Source organism: Phymastichus coffea, unplaced genomic scaffold (genome assembly GCF_024137745.1).
Source record: "Phymastichus coffea isolate CEN01 unplaced genomic scaffold, Cenicafe_Pcof_1.1 PCOF00095, whole genome shotgun sequence".
NCBI lineage: Eukaryota > Metazoa > Arthropoda > Insecta > Hymenoptera > Eulophidae > Phymastichus > Phymastichus coffea.
In genome coordinates this window covers 941,591-960,774 of record NW_026706906.1, presented here as the reverse complement: position 1 = coordinate 960,774, position 19,184 = coordinate 941,591, and the positions used below count along the sequence as shown (strand labels likewise).

Sequence of the window (19,184 nt, the reverse complement as noted above, 5' to 3'; positions counted from 1 at the left end):
TACCGACCCGACAACACGTAGACAACAAAGTAACACTTTTGTAAGTCGACCACGCGCGCGAAGAACTTCCCAACGTGCTGATCATTTCTCGACGAGACATAACAGCATAAATAATATATCTTTAAAGAAAAAAAAAGAAAAAGAAAGATTGAAAAGGTTGTACATAACGAAACGCAGTGTCTCATTTCTTTTTTTTTTCAATGCTTATTGAATAAATTGTCGTGTAAGTTTTAGTAATTACGTTGAAGACAACGACAGCGAAAACAGCGTAGATAGTACGTGTGTGTAACCGAAGTATTATTACAAGCAGTATTACGGAAATATTTTTTATTCGATGTTGTATGCATACGCGCACGCAAATTTTTTTCTGCTGAGATTCATAAGGCTTATTTCGAGCCTCACCTAGAGATAAAAATGCACCAGCAAATTTCATTTATATTTTATTTCATTTATTTATTTATAAAATTTTTCCCTTTTTTTTAAAAGATGATTCATTAAAAACGTACAGATTTTATACGAGCGATCATTTGCACGTTTAAAAAAAAAAAAAAAAAAGAGGCCAAAAGCGCGCTATATAAACACGTAACTGTGTCAGACCTATTGTCCTCTGAGCCTACCCACCAACTCGCACGTTCGTATACGCGCGTTTTATATTTAATATGCCACTCTGAATTGAGCATCTCGTTGAAGCTTCTTTCTCCACGGTCTCCACTTTCGAGACGCCTCACTTTCCTCCTTTTGTCGCGCGACCGACCGACGAACATTTTTTTCTCCTCTAATTTGTTAAATCCTTCACAGCCCGACCTCGTGGCTCAGATATTATCTGAATAGATTTAAACGCGCGAAAAAAATACGTTGCGGGAATTCTCGAACGCACTATAATTGCAAAATCACAATGCTCTACGACATTGCCGAGCACACGGCAAGGGTGAAACAGTAAGTGTCGGCAGAAAGTTGAAATCCAGCAAGGGGAGAAAAAAGGCGACAAGCGCGCGCGCAAGGCCCGTGCGCAGGACAATAAAACTTGAAATGAGCCAGATAAGCCTTGCAACAATACGTAATACCCAATTAAAAGAAAGCGCAAACGAAAGAAGAAAAAAAGCGTTGGCAACTCTGGGAGGAATCGGGCTCTGGATATAGTGCATAAAGAGAGAAAATAATGGTAGGGCTTTTAAAACTCCACTCGTGCTGAAAATCCGCAGAGTCGTAGAGTAGTAGTGTAAGATCGATATGCCGCGCCGCAGAGACGCGAAAAGCCGGCTTTTCCAGCCTTTCATTCGCGCAGTGCGTGCAGCAGCCTCCTCCTCCTCCTCCTCCTCCTCCTCCTCGCTCCACTCTTGTTTTTCTTTTACTTCTTTTTTATTTTTGCGCGAAATTCCGCGGGGTTTAATGGTAAATTTTTTGCTTTCTTTGTTTGCTCATACACTCATAATCCATTTGCATTCTGCGTATTTAATCCAGTCAACATTTAATCCAGTCAACAGAAAATTTAGGGGAACGTAATATCCTATATTTTTTATAGTTAATCTAACGAAAAAATTTAGTTAGGCTCTATTAATCGATTAAATAACTAGACGTTAAACGTATACCCGAACGAAACTAAAGAAAAAATAGAATAAAAAACCAAGTAACCAATGAAGCTAATCTCAATACATGCGCCATAATGATAATTCTTTAATCAGAAAATAAATGTTTAATTTTCACCGATCGATGAAATATAAATACAGCTGCCAAGGCCTTGCGGCCGTATAAAAATCCATCAATCCGTCACGAACCGCGAACTTTCTAAGAAAATGGCACAGAATAATATTTGAACATTAAAAATACGTATAAGGACGATCAGTTGTTTCTTTCTCTTTTTGTAGCTTTTCTAGTACACGAGAAGAAAGAAAATTCACAATGACGAGAAAAAAGACGCAGCAAATAAAAAAAAGTGAAGCAACATTATGTAACTCGTAGGCGTATGAAAAAAGTATAATTCTATAAATAAAAAGAAAAAACAAATATATAAATAAAAAAAATAAACAAATAGATAAACGTACATTCGTGTATCGAGCGACTAATATTTTATTACACGATACGATTGTGCAAAAAAATTGTAATCTCACAATTCGTTTTGACATAGGCTCGAGGTAATAAAAAACACGACCAAAGCAAAAGCGCAAATTAATATTACGAAAGAGTAGGAGAAAATAAAAGAGATACAGATTGTCCTTTCCAAGAACTAAGAAAACATACTAAGAGAGTTAGAAGTGCGTTTGTAATAATAAACAATAAGTTGATTCTCCATAAGCAATGCTGTCGAGTTACGGAAAGGGATGCGCGTTCTATGAATACGAGTATATCGGTGAAGCTTTCGTTGTTGATTTTAGCGAAGAGACGCGCGTATGTGTGCGTAACGTTTTACGTGCTTGCGTATATTTAATCGAATAAGTATGTAGCGCGATATAAGATTTTTTCTTCATGCTAGCTGGTATAGCATGCACTTGCAGAGCAATTTATAATACAAATATGATCCGACGACTGATGCACTGATGAAAATGCCACTTTTCGCATCTTTTCAAGACGATGTTCTATACATATTAGGTACATACACGTAGATATATTATATACGAGCGAGCTTTTGTTGAAGCTTTTTGCAGATCAGATACTTTTATCGCCGTCGAACTACGACAAGTGAATTATCGTAAAGTAAAGAAGTTTGATATTCGTAATAGTTTACAATTTATATATACAGTTACATTTATGCGATGTTTAATAAAAAGAAAGCGAAGTGCATTTCCAGCAGTGTATGCTTTTACGTCCGCGAGAGAGAAAGAGAGAATGCAAAAATAAGAGTAAACGTCGACTTTTTAGATACTTTTTACGTACTTTGGTATGAATATCATTTTTTCGCCGGATAGTGTCGAACTACACTTTGCCGTATCGACGCTTTTTGTCATCGATTATTACAGTTTATATATGCATATAAACTTTAACCTCCGATTTTACTACTACCTATGCACGCGGCCACATAGCCACACATATATATATATATAGTCGCGAATTCCCTTGCGTTGCTCCACGTCCCCTAAACCTACTTTATTTTTTCCTTGCGCCACGCGTATTCCTTCCGTAATGTTTCAAGTGGGTCGAAAGCTATTTGTTTGACGCGCAATAAGTTGTTTAGCTGCGAAAAATAAATATCGATACACACACGCGCCCTTTCTGTATATATCGGAAAATGGATTCCATCGACAATTTTATCTCCGTTTTTTCTCAGTATCATAGTTCCTTTATTATATATATTATAATGTCCATACGACGAAAATTGCATTGTTACTATCGTATACTTTTATGTTTGAGAAACCACGTCAATAAAAAAATATTTGAGCGTTGAAATATGCTGTTTGTAATCGAAGCTTCTTTTCTGTATCAGAGAAAAAGAAGAGCTAACCTAGTGCGGCAAAAGGTACTTATATCGTAATAAGCAATTTTTGCGCAGAACAAAAGAGAGCAAATAAAGTGAAAGCGTATATAGTTAATCTGACATAAGTATCTTATCCTTTTTTCCGTCAGGACACTATAAATTTATAAATATTATACATACATAAAAATTATAATAAATATTGACAAAACGGGATAAACTATCAGAGTAAGCTACTGTAATTAATGTAAGTAGTAAGTAATCATTTACATTGTTAACCGAACCTAGAGACCATTCCAAGCGACTTGTCAATGTGGTGTTTATGAAAAAACGAATCCTCGATTATGGGAGTAATACAATTTTTTCAATCAAATCAATTCAAGAAAATCTTATATTATTTAATTACATTCTTTGTGCTCCTTCACCTAATCCTAAAAATTACTTTTCTTTCCATGTCCTTACTACACCATAAGTTTTGTTTTTTTCAATAATATATCGGATTGGTTCCATATAAAAAAGCATCTATTGATATAATAGTGTTTGCATAGGTGTATATTACATTCGTACATATATACGCATACGCTATATTGAAATCATATAGTTACATTACATCATTATAATAATTTTCATATAATTTTTATATAAAATAAAAATTTCTGATTTTCTTTTGGTACATTTTCATTTAACGCATATTATGTGTACAATCTGTCCCTGTATTCAGTACAACTTTTTACAAAAATGTCATGGAGCAAAACTTTTGTACAATTCACTTAATAAATTGTCTTAAAGCTACCTCGACCACTGTGAGATATATAAACATTGCACTGCTTCGTAAGAAAAGAAACACGTAGCGGTTCCAGCTCAGTTAAGTTGAGAATTGAATATTTATTATTTTCTTTTATTAGATATTTTTTTACGTGTAATTTCTTCTACTTTTTGCAGAAAATTTCATGGATTAAAGTGAAAAATTGATATCAACTTCTGTTCTGCATATTACTTTTCTTACGCACGATAAATATATTATATTTTCTTTTATATTTGTTTTCTTTTTATTAGACTACAATTAAAGGAGATGGAAAATACTGTGAAACTTGTATTGTCGAGCATTTCACACATGGATATCATGATAAAAATGGAATTACTACGTAACATGATATAGCAACAGTCATGAACATCGAAATACTGAAAACTACAGGAAGATGTGTTATTGGCACAAAGATTGGAATGCTCGGCAGTGCACAAGAAGGTTCAATAAATAAACTGAAAGTATAATATAAATGAAAATTCAGTTGTTCATTAATTTATCATAGTTGAGCAAGCTTTAGTCTTGTTGTATGAGATAGGTCGAAGCTCAAAAATGTACCCGATAACTGAGGATATGATCCTTAATTTGATAAAGAATGGTAACTTTGACTATAACAAGGAAGATTTACATCATTATTATCTCATTTTACGATCATGAAAATGAGTTATATTATTCAACAAGACTTTTTTTAACCATTCCTTAATAATTTAGCTAAAAGAATGGTTCAGCACATAAAGCGCGTAATTTTTTCATTCTCTAATTTTTTTTTTACGGAGCAAGAATTATGTACACATCCAAACATTATAGATATATCGAAATATCTATAATCTTGCCCAATAATAACTCACGCGCGTACGCCTTCACATCGCATTTATAATCAGCCTTGACTTTTCTTTTAGGACAATATTGTAAGGATGCAATGTACATACGTGGATATATATCGAAGGGTAGATATATGTAGACTTTATATTTTTCGAAAACGAATTAAATGTCTCACTCCGTTAAATGATTCAAATGCACTTTATAATGCAATTTTTACATAGAAAATCCAAGTTATCACATCGACTTAAGATTACAATTGAACTAGCGCCATGAAAAAATTCTGGAAAATATATATCAAACTTGAAAACTGTTCATACTTATCGTTACTTTTGGCTTTTTCATTCAATATAAGTATATTTTACGATACTCAATTTACTGTGCATCAATATATTAAGTATTAAAATTTTTTTCGTGAAAAAATAGATTCTAAGTGTCATTCACTCATTTTATAAAAAATAAATACATCGTTTCGACAATAGATTACGTCAATATGTACAAATTCTAAAAATATAAGCAAACAATGTATACATTCAGTTAAGCTAAGAACCCAAAAAATTCGTTCATCTAAATGTTTGGCTATTCGATCCTTTGCATTTATGGAATACAATGTATTTTCTCTTTATTACGTAATATAATACTTTTATCTATATCCCCAGCCTTAAATTAGCCCAACGCGTGCCGAAAGCTTTTCTGTGTATATTATAGTGCATTTATTTAATAGAATATTACGCATTGGACATCTCCCACATACGGAATTTCTATAAAGTAGAATTATAATTCAATTCAAAAAGCTTGACCAATGCGCTTTCTTGAATAGTTTGTTACCTCACTTCTTTCTAAGAGTAACAGAAACTGCATGATAAAACTCATTGAAAATACTGACTGTCTTATTCAATTCTCTAAGTATGCACAAAAAATTACAATGTTTTGTAGTATATCTCCTCTGTTGAAGAACGTTCTTTGGAACAAGTGTCAAATAATGTTCTTCAATTTTTTTACAGAATGATGACTGGAATAAGATTCTATTAGTCATCACAGACACCGAGGCATCTTTATTCATGTACATTATAACCATGACTATCCATCTTAATCGCTTTTATCATTGATGCTGGTATAAAAGACACTGGTATCATGAGCTCTACCAATGCTTTTAAACCGTATCCTTCTTGTAAGATAGTCACTTTGAACATGAGTCCAGGGTAAACTATTCTTGAGGCGAATAAGTGCCTTGGTAGGCATTCGTCAGACTTGTACGTATTGGTCATCGTCAGTATCTCCGCCAGCACGATGTATCTTCTCGTAGTCCGGATCGTCGCGACTTTTATAATTGCTAACTCGTTCGTACGGTGGCTCCTCTTCGGTTGGTTTGCTATCAAGGCTCATGTATTTAACACTTTCGTAATTGGGATCATTGCCGGTGTTTCCCACACTCTCGTAGTTGGGGTCAGCGTCACTGTCGACGCCACAACCGCGACCACCTACCGATGCATAATTGGGCTCGTGAGGCATGCTCTCATAATTTGGTTCCGAGTCTGTATCAAAGTCCTCGGTAACGCTAGGTGGCCTTTTACGCAAACGGACTTTTTCATAGCCTGGGTCCTCGCTGCTCGCATTGCTTACCTATTAAATAAATCAAAAGCGTTTTAAGAACAAGCTAATTTGATGATTTAATTTTTAAATTATGTGTGTACTAACCTGACGATGTTTAAAAGGCATCGCATAAATAGGCAACGCGTCACCACCATTCCTCGGCGGTGGGCTAGCGCCAGTCGAAGTAGACGGTCTAAGAGTCTCGTAAGTTGCATCCCCAGTGGGAGCGCTCATACGTTTGCCTAGTACCGTTTTATCGGTCGCAACGGACTCGTAACCGTGATCTAAATCGAATTCTTCATCGAATGTTTGGCCGTTGATTCTTAACTGGTGCTGCTCGTTAACTATCAATGCTACTACATCTGATTCACGTTTGAGAACTTCAGCAGAATCGTGACTCGACCATGAAGCTCGATTTACTTCGATTAAGCTGTGCTTTCTGCGTGGATCCTGTACCGGAGCCACTCCACTTGTACTTGCTGCTGAATTCAATTCGTCCTCAACGCTATCTCTCTTTTTCTTCATTACTTTAGCATACATGTCCTCTAAAGATTTGCCGAGGTTTGATGCAACGCTACCTATTATTTATAATTTACTAAAGTTACAAAAAATACATTCTTAGTATTTTAGTACTCCATTTCTTTATATGCAAAACATTGATGATTACTTCATTTATCTACATGTCGAAAGTAATACCGTTAAAAAAATTTAAATAATTATATACCTCGATTATCGGTTTTGTTGCGTTTATCGACTACTGCATACATATCCATAGGATTTTCAGGAGGCGGTGGCAATGGTGAATTAGCCTGACGTTTTTCAGGCTTAGGTGAACTAGGATTAGCCACAGAACTGGTCGCACTTGATGAAGAAGCTGGGTTGAAAATGATTATAATGATAAAACTAAATATAACGATCAAAACAAAATAAAGACAGAGAAGAATGAAATGCAGATGCGAAGATAAGATTACGACAACGAAAATTAATTAGTAAGAGTTTAAGTGATTAAACAGCAGCAAAATAATATAATATTGTAAGTGAATTGATGACACAGTCTCAATATGTAACGTAAGTTTTATTATTAACAATGAACAATTATAAAAATGTATAGATGTGTATAGCCTGTACAGATCTCAGGTAATAGAAGCTTTGATTATATAAGAAAATATCAATATCACAATTCGCGAATCACTTGATAGAAGAGAAATATTGAACATTTATTGATGAAATTTGTTACCTTGTCTCGAATGTGCATGAGCTACATGCCTAAGACTATCCACACTTGGCGGCTGCGGTGCTAACGCATAATTTTCTTCGGCTCGTGATGGACCGGGCATATGTATTATTGCTTGTTCAGTTTGCACCGGCCTGTTAACTTCTATAGCCATCGGTTGAATTTGAGCGTATGTTTCACTACCGCTCGTGTAGATTTTATCTTGTTCATCAATAGCAGCATACATTTCATCTGAAAAAATGCAATAATCATTAACAAAAATCTCTTGATTTTGTCAGGTTTAAATTTAAATTAACTTACCAGAATCGTCTGACACCGTAGCGTAATGGGGGTCTGTAATATTACGATTTGCTTCTCTTTGCTGTTGAGCGCTTTTTGTTTGTGCTATTATATTTGCTAATGGTTCTCTTACACTAATACTTGTATATCCCTCTGAAAAAGAACATACGAAAAACACGTACAATTAATTGACCACATTCTACTGTGGTGATAAAGTATAAGTATGATTGGAAATTCGGACTTACTTGAGTCTTGAGAATCGCCGCTGAAATGCTGTTGTGGACTGTTGTTTTGAGATTGAGGTGGTTGTGGAAGAGGCATTAAAATTGGTGGAGTCATATAAGGTAAATCTTGATTGGCCTGTATGCCACCCGAAATGGCAGAAGCAGCTGGAATGTCAACAGGTTGGTCAAGAAGAGAATTGTGCGAAGATGACCTGCGACTTCTTGGGGGAGCAATAGGTAAATTTCCAGCTGTCGATGTTGATGGAGCTACTAAGTCAACAATGCGCATGCTGTTGTTTCTGTATTTAAATTAGAAAATTATGAACAATGTATTTTAGATAATCATTTTTAAAAAAAGCGTTAATATTTTTTACTTATTGTGTTGGACAGTTTCAGTCTTTGGAACATTTTGAACTTGAGCATATGGATGTTCTTCTAAAATAACAAACAAAAATTTAGTATATCACGAAGTAATATGAAATATAATTTAATTTTGACTTATTAAAACTTACCACTGCTGGTCTGTGGAGTTTGCAGTCTGGCATATAAACTGGCAGTTTCATCCTGAGAACTCTGTTGGGACAAGCTCTGCTTGTCTCTTATTTCCCGTTTGTTTCCATCTGCAATTAATGTAATGATTCATGAAAAATATTCTAGTGAGATTATATAGTTTCAATTTATTAAATAATTTTACTTTTATCTTGGACAGTTGCATAAAGTTCTGATGGATCTCCACTTATGTTTTCAGTTGCTTCATAAATTGCATCCCTCAGTTCTGGATCAGTTTCACATTCTACATTTTTATCTTTTGGAATATCTGGTAAACTTCTATTTGCTGTATTACTCCTATTAAAAAAAAATATTTAAAAATTACTAAATTAAATATAATACAAGCAAATTATTTTATAAAATTATATTACTGTTAGGCTACCTTTTAACTACAGGAATTACAGTTTTGAATAAAGTGAATAAACACATAATTTTTATTACTTATTATTATTTAATATCAATGATTAATTTATTGACCATCATGTTATTATAATATATTATTAAACAAATGTTTTTAATAAATAAACAAAACAAAAAATTATGTGATCTGGAATGGAAAATTAAAAACTACTATCTAGTGTTATGCAAATTAGTACAATATAAAAAGTTCATAAGATAAAAAGCCTATATAAATTAAAGCATCCACATCCGCTATGGTGAAACAAGCTGCAAAGAAATAATGTACAAGAATTCCTTTAACATCAATCTAAATTAAAATTTTCTATATTTTAGGAATAAAAAATTTTATTTTTTAATACCATGCATAAATATTTAAAGCACAATATGTAAGTTATCATCACCATATTTCAAAATAAAATAATAAACTATTTTATCAAATTTTGAAACTTAGTGAGTTTTAAGTTAACTAATAATCATGAAATAAATCCACATGCAGCCATGAGTCTGGTTTGATTGAAAAACCTTTTTCCACTTCCGTCAACTATATCTTGTGAAATAGTTTGTACTGCTTCAGATGAAGTTGATATCCTGGTAAATCCATCATTGTCAGGATGTGTAATTTTTACCATACCCGCTATTCCAATAAACTCACTCCTGTCATAGTAGGGTCTATTTTATAAATGACGAGAAAAAACAAAAATATAATTCAGAAACTTAAAGTAACAATAAAAACTCTTTAAATAAATCTACACACGATTTCATATCAAATAATGATTAAACATCGAAGCAATTTCAAGATTTAAATCCTGCATGTTCTATTGAATGTAAAATGTAAATAGCCATTGCTACATGCTCTTGGTATCATAGAGAATCCAAAATCCCACTAGCTTATGAAAATGTGGATCACATTCAACATGTGTGTAGTAATAACGATATAAAATAAACTCACTTGTTATTATTTCGCCGGCAGCTACATATGCAGGCAACAATAAGGCCAACAAATGAAACAAGTGCTCCAACAGAGATGACCCAATAGTACCATACATCTTCGTTAAATAATAAATTTACCATGTTCTTGGATCAGAAAAAAAATTTGGCCTCTATGAAGCTTTTTAACTGTAACTGCTGTCACTTCCACTCAACTCAAGTCATTTTCACTTGGTCTTCAAAATTTCTATAGATTTTAAGAGGAATTTTTTTTTAAATTCTCCTACAATTGCATTTGTATAAGGCTGTGAATAATTCATTGATGGGTTTGCATTAAAAAAAAAGTTTGCAATTGGATATTGACGCCCATATTTTGCAAAAAAAATTGCAAAAAACTGGATACTTGAATCTTGATGTGGACAGCAAATCACACTAGTTTTTGATTCTGAAATCCTGTAGACGCTTATTTTTGACAATCGAATTCATTTCAAACATTTTGGGACACTTGTCTTTTTCACTGCACAGTTCGAACATGTCAACATACCAGAGAAGCCTAGAATCGCGCAAAACGTAACCTCAATTGATGAATCATACGCCTAGTTATTTGTGGGAGAAGCGTAGTCTGACGGAATCGCCCCCTCGATTCTAAAATATATATATATGCTCTCTAGATAGTTTGAACTTACGCGATGAAATCAACATTACATGACGTATTCTCATGCGATAACCATAATCAAATTCTTCGCATTTCAATCATATTTTAGAGTACTAGTGTAGTACATTATACCTTAGTGATGAAGAAAACGTAATTTTTATGTTGTATAAATATAAGACATGACAATTGGTAAGGAAAGTCACATCTGAATAGAATGTGCTAATTTTTAAAATTTTAACAATAATTGCATCTAAATATAAAAATATGTATTAAAATTATTTTGAAAAGACTTCATCGAACATATTCAGTAGTATTCTTTTACTAATTTGAACAAATTATGAAAAAATTATATAGGATGAAAAATCTTAGCGGAAAATTAACGAAAATTGAAAAAATTATAGTAAAACTGCACATGATTATCAAAGATATAGGTAAACTCATTATTAACTCTGCGTACAATTTAGTTTTCGTTAATATATTCACACCCAGCGTAGCGCGCGTTTATAATTCAATCTTTATAGAAATGAATAAATTGAATCACGCGTAATTTTCTTTCCAATTAAAATATAATTATATACAATCGCGAACATTATAAGAAATAAACAATAGCGGTAAACGCATCTGAAAGATCAGTCGATAACATAAATCTACATTTGGTGTGGGGTGAAACTATATATATATATACCGATAGTAATAATTATTTTTTAAATAACCGTAAATGTTATTAACTATTCCTAAGTGTATTTTTTTTAACTCAGTCTTAGAGTACTTAATATATTACGACATTACATGATTATTGAAAAAATATTCCATCCCCATCCGTACAGTTCTTTCACGAGCATTCTTGGGAGGTCGTTGACATATTATTAATAGTCATTTGGCAAATAACTTTTTCGAGCGTACCTATATTATTACGCTGATCTTTCAGATCATATACTTTTGAACAAAAATGAGAATTAATATTTATTTTTTAATGAATGTAGCAATATAATGATAACAGTTGAATTGACAAGTTCGTAGGCTAACATAGTAAAACACATCTTTTGGTCAAAATCAAATCGTTTATTCAATATAGTTACCTTCAAAAGTAAAATACAACAAATATAACATTCATATAATTTTCCGATACCATTTTTATAGTATAATTTCTCTTTAGTCTCAAAATAATTGATGTTGAATTTTTTCTAGCAAGCATTCTTTTAAGATCTGCAAACAAGAAAAAGTCACTAGGGGCCAGATTTGGAGAATAAGGTGAATAGGGAAGTAATAATGCAATCATACAACTTTGCCATCGTTTTTATTGAATTGTGATACGGTGCATTATGTTGATGAAACACTTTTTAAATGAAGCTTTTTTTTATGATTTCATCATTTAAACGCTCCAATAATGCTATATGTAATACTGTTGATATAGCTCCTATTAAGGTAATCGATGAATATATAATAGCCATGCACATCTCAGAATACTGATGCTATAACCTTACTATAGTCGACTACTGCATCTTTCCACGCGTTGGCTTTGATTCTTCATCACATCTAGTCTACTTGTCTCATTTTCGATTGGACTCTGAAGTGTAGTGATGAATCCATGTTTCATCCGTTGTATTATATTGACGAAAAAATGCGTCTTTATTACGGTTAAATATTGCTAGCCACTACTCTGAATCTTTACAAAGTTGCCCACACAACACAAAATATTTCATAGAAAGATTCAACGAAATATTTCCGAACAACCTTGCAAAAACACTGCAGAAAAATTTTAGAAAAAAACTAAAAATGTTTCAATGACATCTTTTATTTAATATTTCCCAAATATTGCAAAAACATTACACCGAAATGTTTCTTGAAGGCTTTGAAAACATTTTATCGAAATTTTTATCCAACTTTGCAGAAATATTGTGAACTATATTCCAAAAGTAAATCTGTAAATGCTTCCTTCACCAAAAATTTAAAACAAAAACTTCAGAAACCTTTCACAAACCTTGCAATAATATTTCGATAATGATTTTCAATAAATATATTGGCAATGTTTCCGAAAAGGTTTCACGAAACTGTGGCAAAACATTTCAGAGCGGATGTGTGCAATTTTACCGTGTAATGTTTTTAGGAAATTCGTACAACCTAATGATAAACGTTTATTAAAATATTTTAGTGATTTTATAGAAATATTTCAGCAAATTGTTCCAGAAACTTTTTTCATGGTATTGTTTCATATGATTTATTATATTCGTTAAAAAAAGAAAACCCTTTGCCCAAACAAATAGTTTGCTATGAAAGAAACCTGTGAAGAGTATCGCTTCAATTCTATCAACTCAAAATATTTTTTCATTCATATATGTTATCTACTTTTTATATAAATTACAGAAACATTTATTTCACGTTATCTTGCATTTGTTCAATAACTTTTTGATTTTCTGTATTTCATGCATAGATCGGTTTCCTGATTTTAAGTTTTTCCATCCCTGATAACTAGTTTTATCTTTCTTAATTAAATAATACGATAATAATAACGTCCGGTGCGTGCATCATCTTCGACGTTCATTTCGCCTCATGTAAATTTAGCAAACCACTTTTCAACGGTTGATTTTCCTAGTCCAGAATGTTTATCAAGCGAAGTCTTAGCTTTAACAGTATTTTTTCCAATAAAAAGTAATGTTTTATTGATACACAAAAATTTTTTTTATCCATCTTTTTGAAAATAACAAAAGCTGCATCACTGCTATATCTCACGACTCACCTACTCAACAGCTGGAAAATGTATACGGATATTTTTTAAGATTAGTACAAATAAAAAATTATAGTAGTAGTAGCTGTATTTTATTGGTTCAACCTTTAATTTACATTGTCATGATACAATAAAAAAAGTCGTATGGATTTAATTCTAGTGATGCTATTATATATTAGCCTACAGACTTTTCAGCCTAATTCATATTTAAATTTTTTATATGTTCAGTTAAAAATAAATAAAAAGCATGTCCAGGCAATAGGTAATTTGCTATGACATTAACTCTAGTAGAAAACCGACTGCGCCATCATAAGGAAGGTACCTCGTAGAATAATTGTATTATCATTTGGACACGCAAATATGATTTATTAATTTTTTATCGCCGATTTTCATGAAAAAATCTCACTTTTTTCATTAATTAATTAATAAAAAATAAACTAACAAAGCAATGTTAATGGTATCAATGGCAAATTTGTAGATAATTGAATTACGAAGAGAATGAGCCGTCGCTCGACCTCATCGGTTGATTAGCATCGAAGATAAAATGGAAAATCCGGCAAATTTATTATTTATTTAACAATTAAATATTTTCGTTAATTTTCAACGTACAGATCTCGGCTTTTGCAAAAAGATAGCAATGTTTATGTACTTTATGTTGGCAAAAAGAATGAACGCTGTAAGACAATTAGCTTCTGCGTATTTGCAGTTTCATTTATTTATTATGCTTAATTGTAAAATAGCCGCTATCGACTGAGGTACTCGGATTTTAATTTTTAAAAGGGATTAATAAACTACAGGTAAAATGCAACAAAACGTATATCTTCATTTTGCGGCTAAATGTTTTAAAGTGGGCGGAAAAAAGGACCAAACATCACTCTACACGGCCGAGCTACTGAAAATGGTGTAGTGGTGGGGGTAGCAACAGCGGAGGAGAAGCGCGTATATATATAGTAATACAAGCGTATATCACGCCGCGTATTAGATTTGTTTTTACGTTTTCGACAAGCAATAACGCTAGTTTAATACTTTTTTTTTATTGTTAAGTTGCAAATTAAGAGGAAATTGATTATTGACTCTGACTAAATGAATAATAACAAAATAATTGATAATATATGAATACATATATTATATATACATATATTTTTATTAAATACATGAATTTATTTATATGATAGTTACACAAAGTAGGCATTTTATTAATAACTAAAAATACAATTTATTTTACAATGCGCTTTTTACAGAAATTACAAAGTCTTGCATTAATTAATTAGCGTTAGTTAATTAGTTAATTAATTACAAAATTCTAGTTCTTTTTCTCGGTGGCTCTGAACAATCTATTTCTCCAATATTTTCGATATTATTAATATCTTCTGGTTCAACTATTTCATTATTATTATGAATTAAATTATCGTTGATAGTTGATTCATCGTCAGGCTCAGTTGCTTGAGTTATTGTCTCAAAGTTGAAACACGTATCGTCGGTACAATGACCACAAAGATGAGAGCATTTCAAACCACTTTTTTTACAAATACACAAGTTATCAACGCACCCCTTTTTACTACATTTACATGCAATTTGATCAAGTAATACTTGGGGTATAGGTGGGGTATTTTTGCCATCAATCGTTGCAGTGTTATGATCAGCGTTGTCATATATAAATTGCAAGTACGCATCAGCGATAATATCAATTTGCTCCGGGTCGTTTACAATAGAACTTTCAAATCGAACAGTTTCCGAATATGAAGCACACAGGCCGATATTATATAAACAATCGATGAGCCCCCTTGCCGAAAATTTTGCGTGTATCATACTAGACAAGCCTAATAAGATTAGCGAAGAAAACGACCGCGGCCGTACTGCAGTCATTAAAATATGAGCTGACGTACTAACTCTATTGTCCCATTTTTTCCAAGACCCGTTTTTCGGCTTTCGTTTGTGTGTCTTCATTACAATGTCAAGAAATAATTTTAACGTTTTAGGAATATCTTCTGTAACATTATGTAGAAAATTTGAAGGTGAATTGTACGTACTAGTATCAAATTTTAATGATCGGATGTCTTGTAATATTATATGAGCAGCCATTTCCACAATTCTTTGCTTTTCCTCTTGTTCATTCTTATTTCGACTTGAATACCAACTGTCTTCCAAGCATTTTCCTAAGGTTGTTTTTAAACAAATAAATCGATCGCTTCTCGTTGAGTAAATTACTATTTCATCTTCGAAATGATCTTTCAAAAGGTTCATAGACATCCAATTGAGCTATAACGTTGTCAATCGTTGATTTTTTTGTTACACGACTACATTTTTGCGTATTAAACATCTTGTTAGAGCAAAAAAAACAATATGAAAAAATATCAAAATTTCGTCCATCTCGTCTTCGTTTGCGATTTCGTTGATTTGCTTGTGTTGCCTGTTTTAGCGCTATTTTTATATTTGATTCTCTCGTATAAGTACGCTGACACGTCTTATGTACTTTAATTTCATCTAATTTTTCTAAATCTTCGTGTTTTTTATCCTTACGCTTCAAACTTGCTCGAATGAAATTTTGTGTACCTACTTTTTTTACAGTACACTGCGTGGATTCGGTCATAGGTTTATCGCAAAGCAAACAAACCTCATTATCTCCTTCCTTCTCTTCTTTTTTCTTTGATGGAGTACTTTCATCATCTTCGTTGGGAGAACTTTGACCATGACTACATCAGAAATATAATATTTAAAGAAAAAGCCATAACGTTATACACCTAAAGATGTATTTCCTAATGATAATTTAATTAGTTATATTTACCGAGACGTAGATGCGTCGGATGTATCCATTTCGTCATTAGAATCCATCGCAGTGCTAGTATGTATCACAATTTGTATAAAAAAAATAACTAACGCCACATTTTTCGTATCTGAAAGATAGGACGCACAAGAACAGTTCAAGCATCACCGAAATCTACGCAGTGACTGAGAAGGCCAAAATGACCGTTGATGGCTTTCTCTTTTCAAACACAGCTGCCGAAATGCGCCGACAGGGAGAGAAAGAGAGAGAGAGAGAGAGAGAGAGAGAACAGAAAAGAGAATGCCGAGGGGTCCCGAGTAGGCCCGAATAGTATAGCATTTCGGCACAGATGCTCCAAAATTCGAAGCATATAACACGAAAACAAAAATGTATATTATGTTACGAGCATCCATGTGTATATAAAAAATGATTTTGTTATTATTCATTTAGTCAGAGTCAATAATCAATTTCCTCTTAATTTGCAACTTAACAATAAAAAAAAAGTATTAAAATAGCGTTATTACTTGTCGAAAACGTAAAAACAAATCTAATACGCGGCGCGATATACGCTTGTATTACTATATATATATATAGACATACACACGCGTGCGCGCGATATTATGTCTATGACTATCGAAAGTATCGAAACGAAATAATATAACCTCAACTTTAATGCTCACTGACGAAAACACTCGCAGAAAAGTTCAAGTCATCCGTGATTCGTCATTTGGATTTAGTTATAAATCTTTTGGGGACGCGTAAGTTGTTTACCCGATTTCAATTGAAAAATGGATGATGTAGCTGTTATTCTACCAGAAAAGGTAATGTTGATAGCCATCATATGATTATACAGTAAGCAATTACGGTAATGTTGTGAAACATCGTAAAACAGAAATAAGTAAATTTGTTGGTTACATGACAAGTTGACAAGTAAACCAATCAAGAAATAAAAATCTTTAGCTTTTTTTAAATTTACTCTGTAATAGTTACTTTTCGCGTTGTTTTAAATATTTATAAAAGTTCAATCTATTATTTTTCAAATGTTTCTTTCTAGGAAATGTGTGAAATTGATACAAAACCAGTGGTGGGTCATGGCTCTAGTATTGGCTTAGATGAGTTGGATGCAGAAGATCTTTATACAAAATACAAAGTAATTTTTCAAATTTCGTATCTCTTTTTTTCTATATAAACAAATAAATAAATAAGATGACAATTTTATGTAGAAACTACAACGAATGCTAGAGTTCTTGGAAGTTCAAGAAGAATATATCAAAGACGAACAAAGGAATCTAAAAAAAGAATATTTACATGCTCAAGAGGAAGTAAAGCGTATACAAAGTGTACCACTGGTTATTGGTCAATTTTTAGAAGCAGTTGATCAGAATACTGGAATTGTAGGCTCAACAACAGGATCAAATTATTATGTTCGTATTTTGTCGACTATTGATCGTGAGTTGCTGAAACCTTCTGCCAGTGTCGCTCTTCACAAACACAGTAATGCTCTTGTAGATGTTTTACCACCAGAAGCTGATTCTAGCATTTCTATGCTTCAAGCAGGTAAAGTGTTCCTACAATCACATTATGAATGTTAATTTCCAAAAGAGGATTTTGTAATATACTTTTTTATTGGAATTTACAGATGAAAAGCCAGATATTTCATACAGTGACATTGGAGGTATGGATATGCAAAAACAAGAAATTAGAGAAGCAGTTGAATTACCTTTGACTCATTTTGAGCTTTACAAACAAATTGGGATTGACCCTCCTAGAGGTGTATTGATGTATGGTCCACCAGGATGTGGAAAAACTATGCTTGCGAAAGCTGTTGCAAGACATACCACTGGTAAATAATTTTAATAATTTCTTATAAATAAGCACTTTCATTTCATAAATATTTTAATTATAAAATAAATGATTTTATTAGCTGCTTTCATTCGTGTTGTGGGTTCTGAATTTGTGCAAAAGTATCTTGGAGAAGGTCCTAGAATGGTTCGTGATGTGTTCCGTCTAGCAAAAGAAAATTCTCCAGCCATTATTTTTGTTGATGAGATTGATGCTATAGCTACAAAACGTTTTGATGCCCAAACTGGAGCTGATCGTGAAGTGCAACGTATTCTACTGGAATTGTTGAATCAAATGGATGGTTTTGATCAGACTACCAATGTAAAAGTTATTATGGCAACTAACAGGTAGGAAATTAATATTTCAAATGCTTAGTTTGATTAATTAGTTTGATTAATAATTAATTTACTAATTTAAACAATCAACTGAATGAAATATATATATATATACATGTATATATGTATCTTTAGAGCTGACACTCTTGATCCTGCGCTGTTACGTCCAGGAAGATTAGATCGTAAAATTGAATTCCCATTGCCAGATCGTCGACAGAAACGACTTATTTTCTCGACGATCACTACTAAAATGAATTTGAGTGAAGAGGTTGATCTTGAGGATTACGTTGCTAGACCAGATCGAATCTCTGGTGCTGATATTAATGCTATTTGTCAAGAAGCTGGAATGCATGCTGTTCGCGAAAATCGTTACATTGTTCTTGCTAAAGACTTTGAAAAGGGTTACAAGAATAACATCAAGAAAGATGAATCTGAACATGAGTTTTATAAATAATTCATCGAGATTTATATTTGTAACTTTATGTGAAATACTAAAATATTTCTTTTTTTATTTTAATTGGAACTTATTTACAATTTATATTAAATATAGAAATAAAAAATTATTAAAACAATTTTATATACTGAGTATAATTTTCTTACTTTGCATATCTACCATTTTTTGCTTTCT

General features: G+C 32.5%; 4 protein-coding genes across 6 annotated transcripts in view; 2 read left to right on the top strand and 2 right to left on the bottom strand.

Moving 5' to 3' along the window:
* The window catches only part of LOC131669638 (dorsal-ventral patterning tolloid-like protein 1), a 32,665-nt gene extending 24,864 nt beyond the window's left edge, over positions 1–7,801 (top strand). The window contains exon 15 of the mRNA XM_058944667.1: positions 7,399–7,801. Within this exon, the coding sequence (XP_058800650.1) occupies positions 7,399–7,400 (2 nt within the window). The 3' untranslated portion in view covers positions 7,401–7,801. The remainder of the gene's footprint in view (positions 1–7,398) is intronic.
* Positions 1,473–10,815, bottom strand: LOC131669639 (uncharacterized). 3 transcript variants are annotated; one of them, XM_058944668.1, is made up of 11 exons: positions 10,258–10,815; positions 9,831–9,977; positions 9,055–9,206; positions 8,873–8,980; positions 8,735–8,795; positions 8,382–8,659; positions 8,158–8,289; positions 7,861–8,088; positions 7,348–7,497; positions 6,729–7,201; positions 1,473–6,653 (listed from the first exon to the last, which is right to left on the bottom strand). In XM_058944668.1, exons 1-11 carry the CDS (start codon positions 10,377–10,379, stop codon positions 6,276–6,278), a joined length of 2,229 nt encoding a protein of 742 aa, XP_058800651.1. In that variant the 5' UTR covers positions 10,380–10,815; the 3' UTR covers positions 1,473–6,275. The 3 variants fall into 3 exon arrangements, with proteins under 3 accessions (XP_058800651.1, XP_058800652.1, XP_058800653.1); XM_058944669.1 differs by having other exon boundaries at positions 9,831–9,962; XM_058944670.1 differs by lacking the exon at positions 9,831–9,977.
* Positions 10,816–14,793: 3,978 nt separating this feature from the next.
* LOC131669626 (uncharacterized) lies at positions 14,794–16,577 on the bottom strand. Its single transcript, XM_058944630.1, has 2 exons — positions 16,401–16,577; positions 14,794–16,308 (listed from the first exon to the last, which is right to left on the bottom strand). The coding sequence occupies exons 1-2, from the start codon at positions 16,445–16,447 to the stop codon at positions 15,828–15,830; spliced, it is 528 nt and encodes a 175-aa protein (XP_058800613.1). The 5' UTR covers positions 16,448–16,577; the 3' UTR covers positions 14,794–15,827.
* A 482-nt stretch (positions 16,578–17,059) lies between these two features.
* LOC131669605 (26S proteasome regulatory subunit 6B) lies at positions 17,060–19,122 on the top strand. The gene is made up of 6 exons (XM_058944604.1): positions 17,060–17,200; positions 17,434–17,529; positions 17,603–17,936; positions 18,019–18,222; positions 18,304–18,568; positions 18,692–19,122. The coding sequence occupies exons 1-6, from the start codon at positions 17,168–17,170 to the stop codon at positions 19,008–19,010; spliced, it is 1,251 nt and encodes a 416-aa protein (XP_058800587.1). The 5' UTR covers positions 17,060–17,167; the 3' UTR covers positions 19,011–19,122.
* The last annotated feature ends 62 nt before the right edge of the window (positions 19,123–19,184 follow it).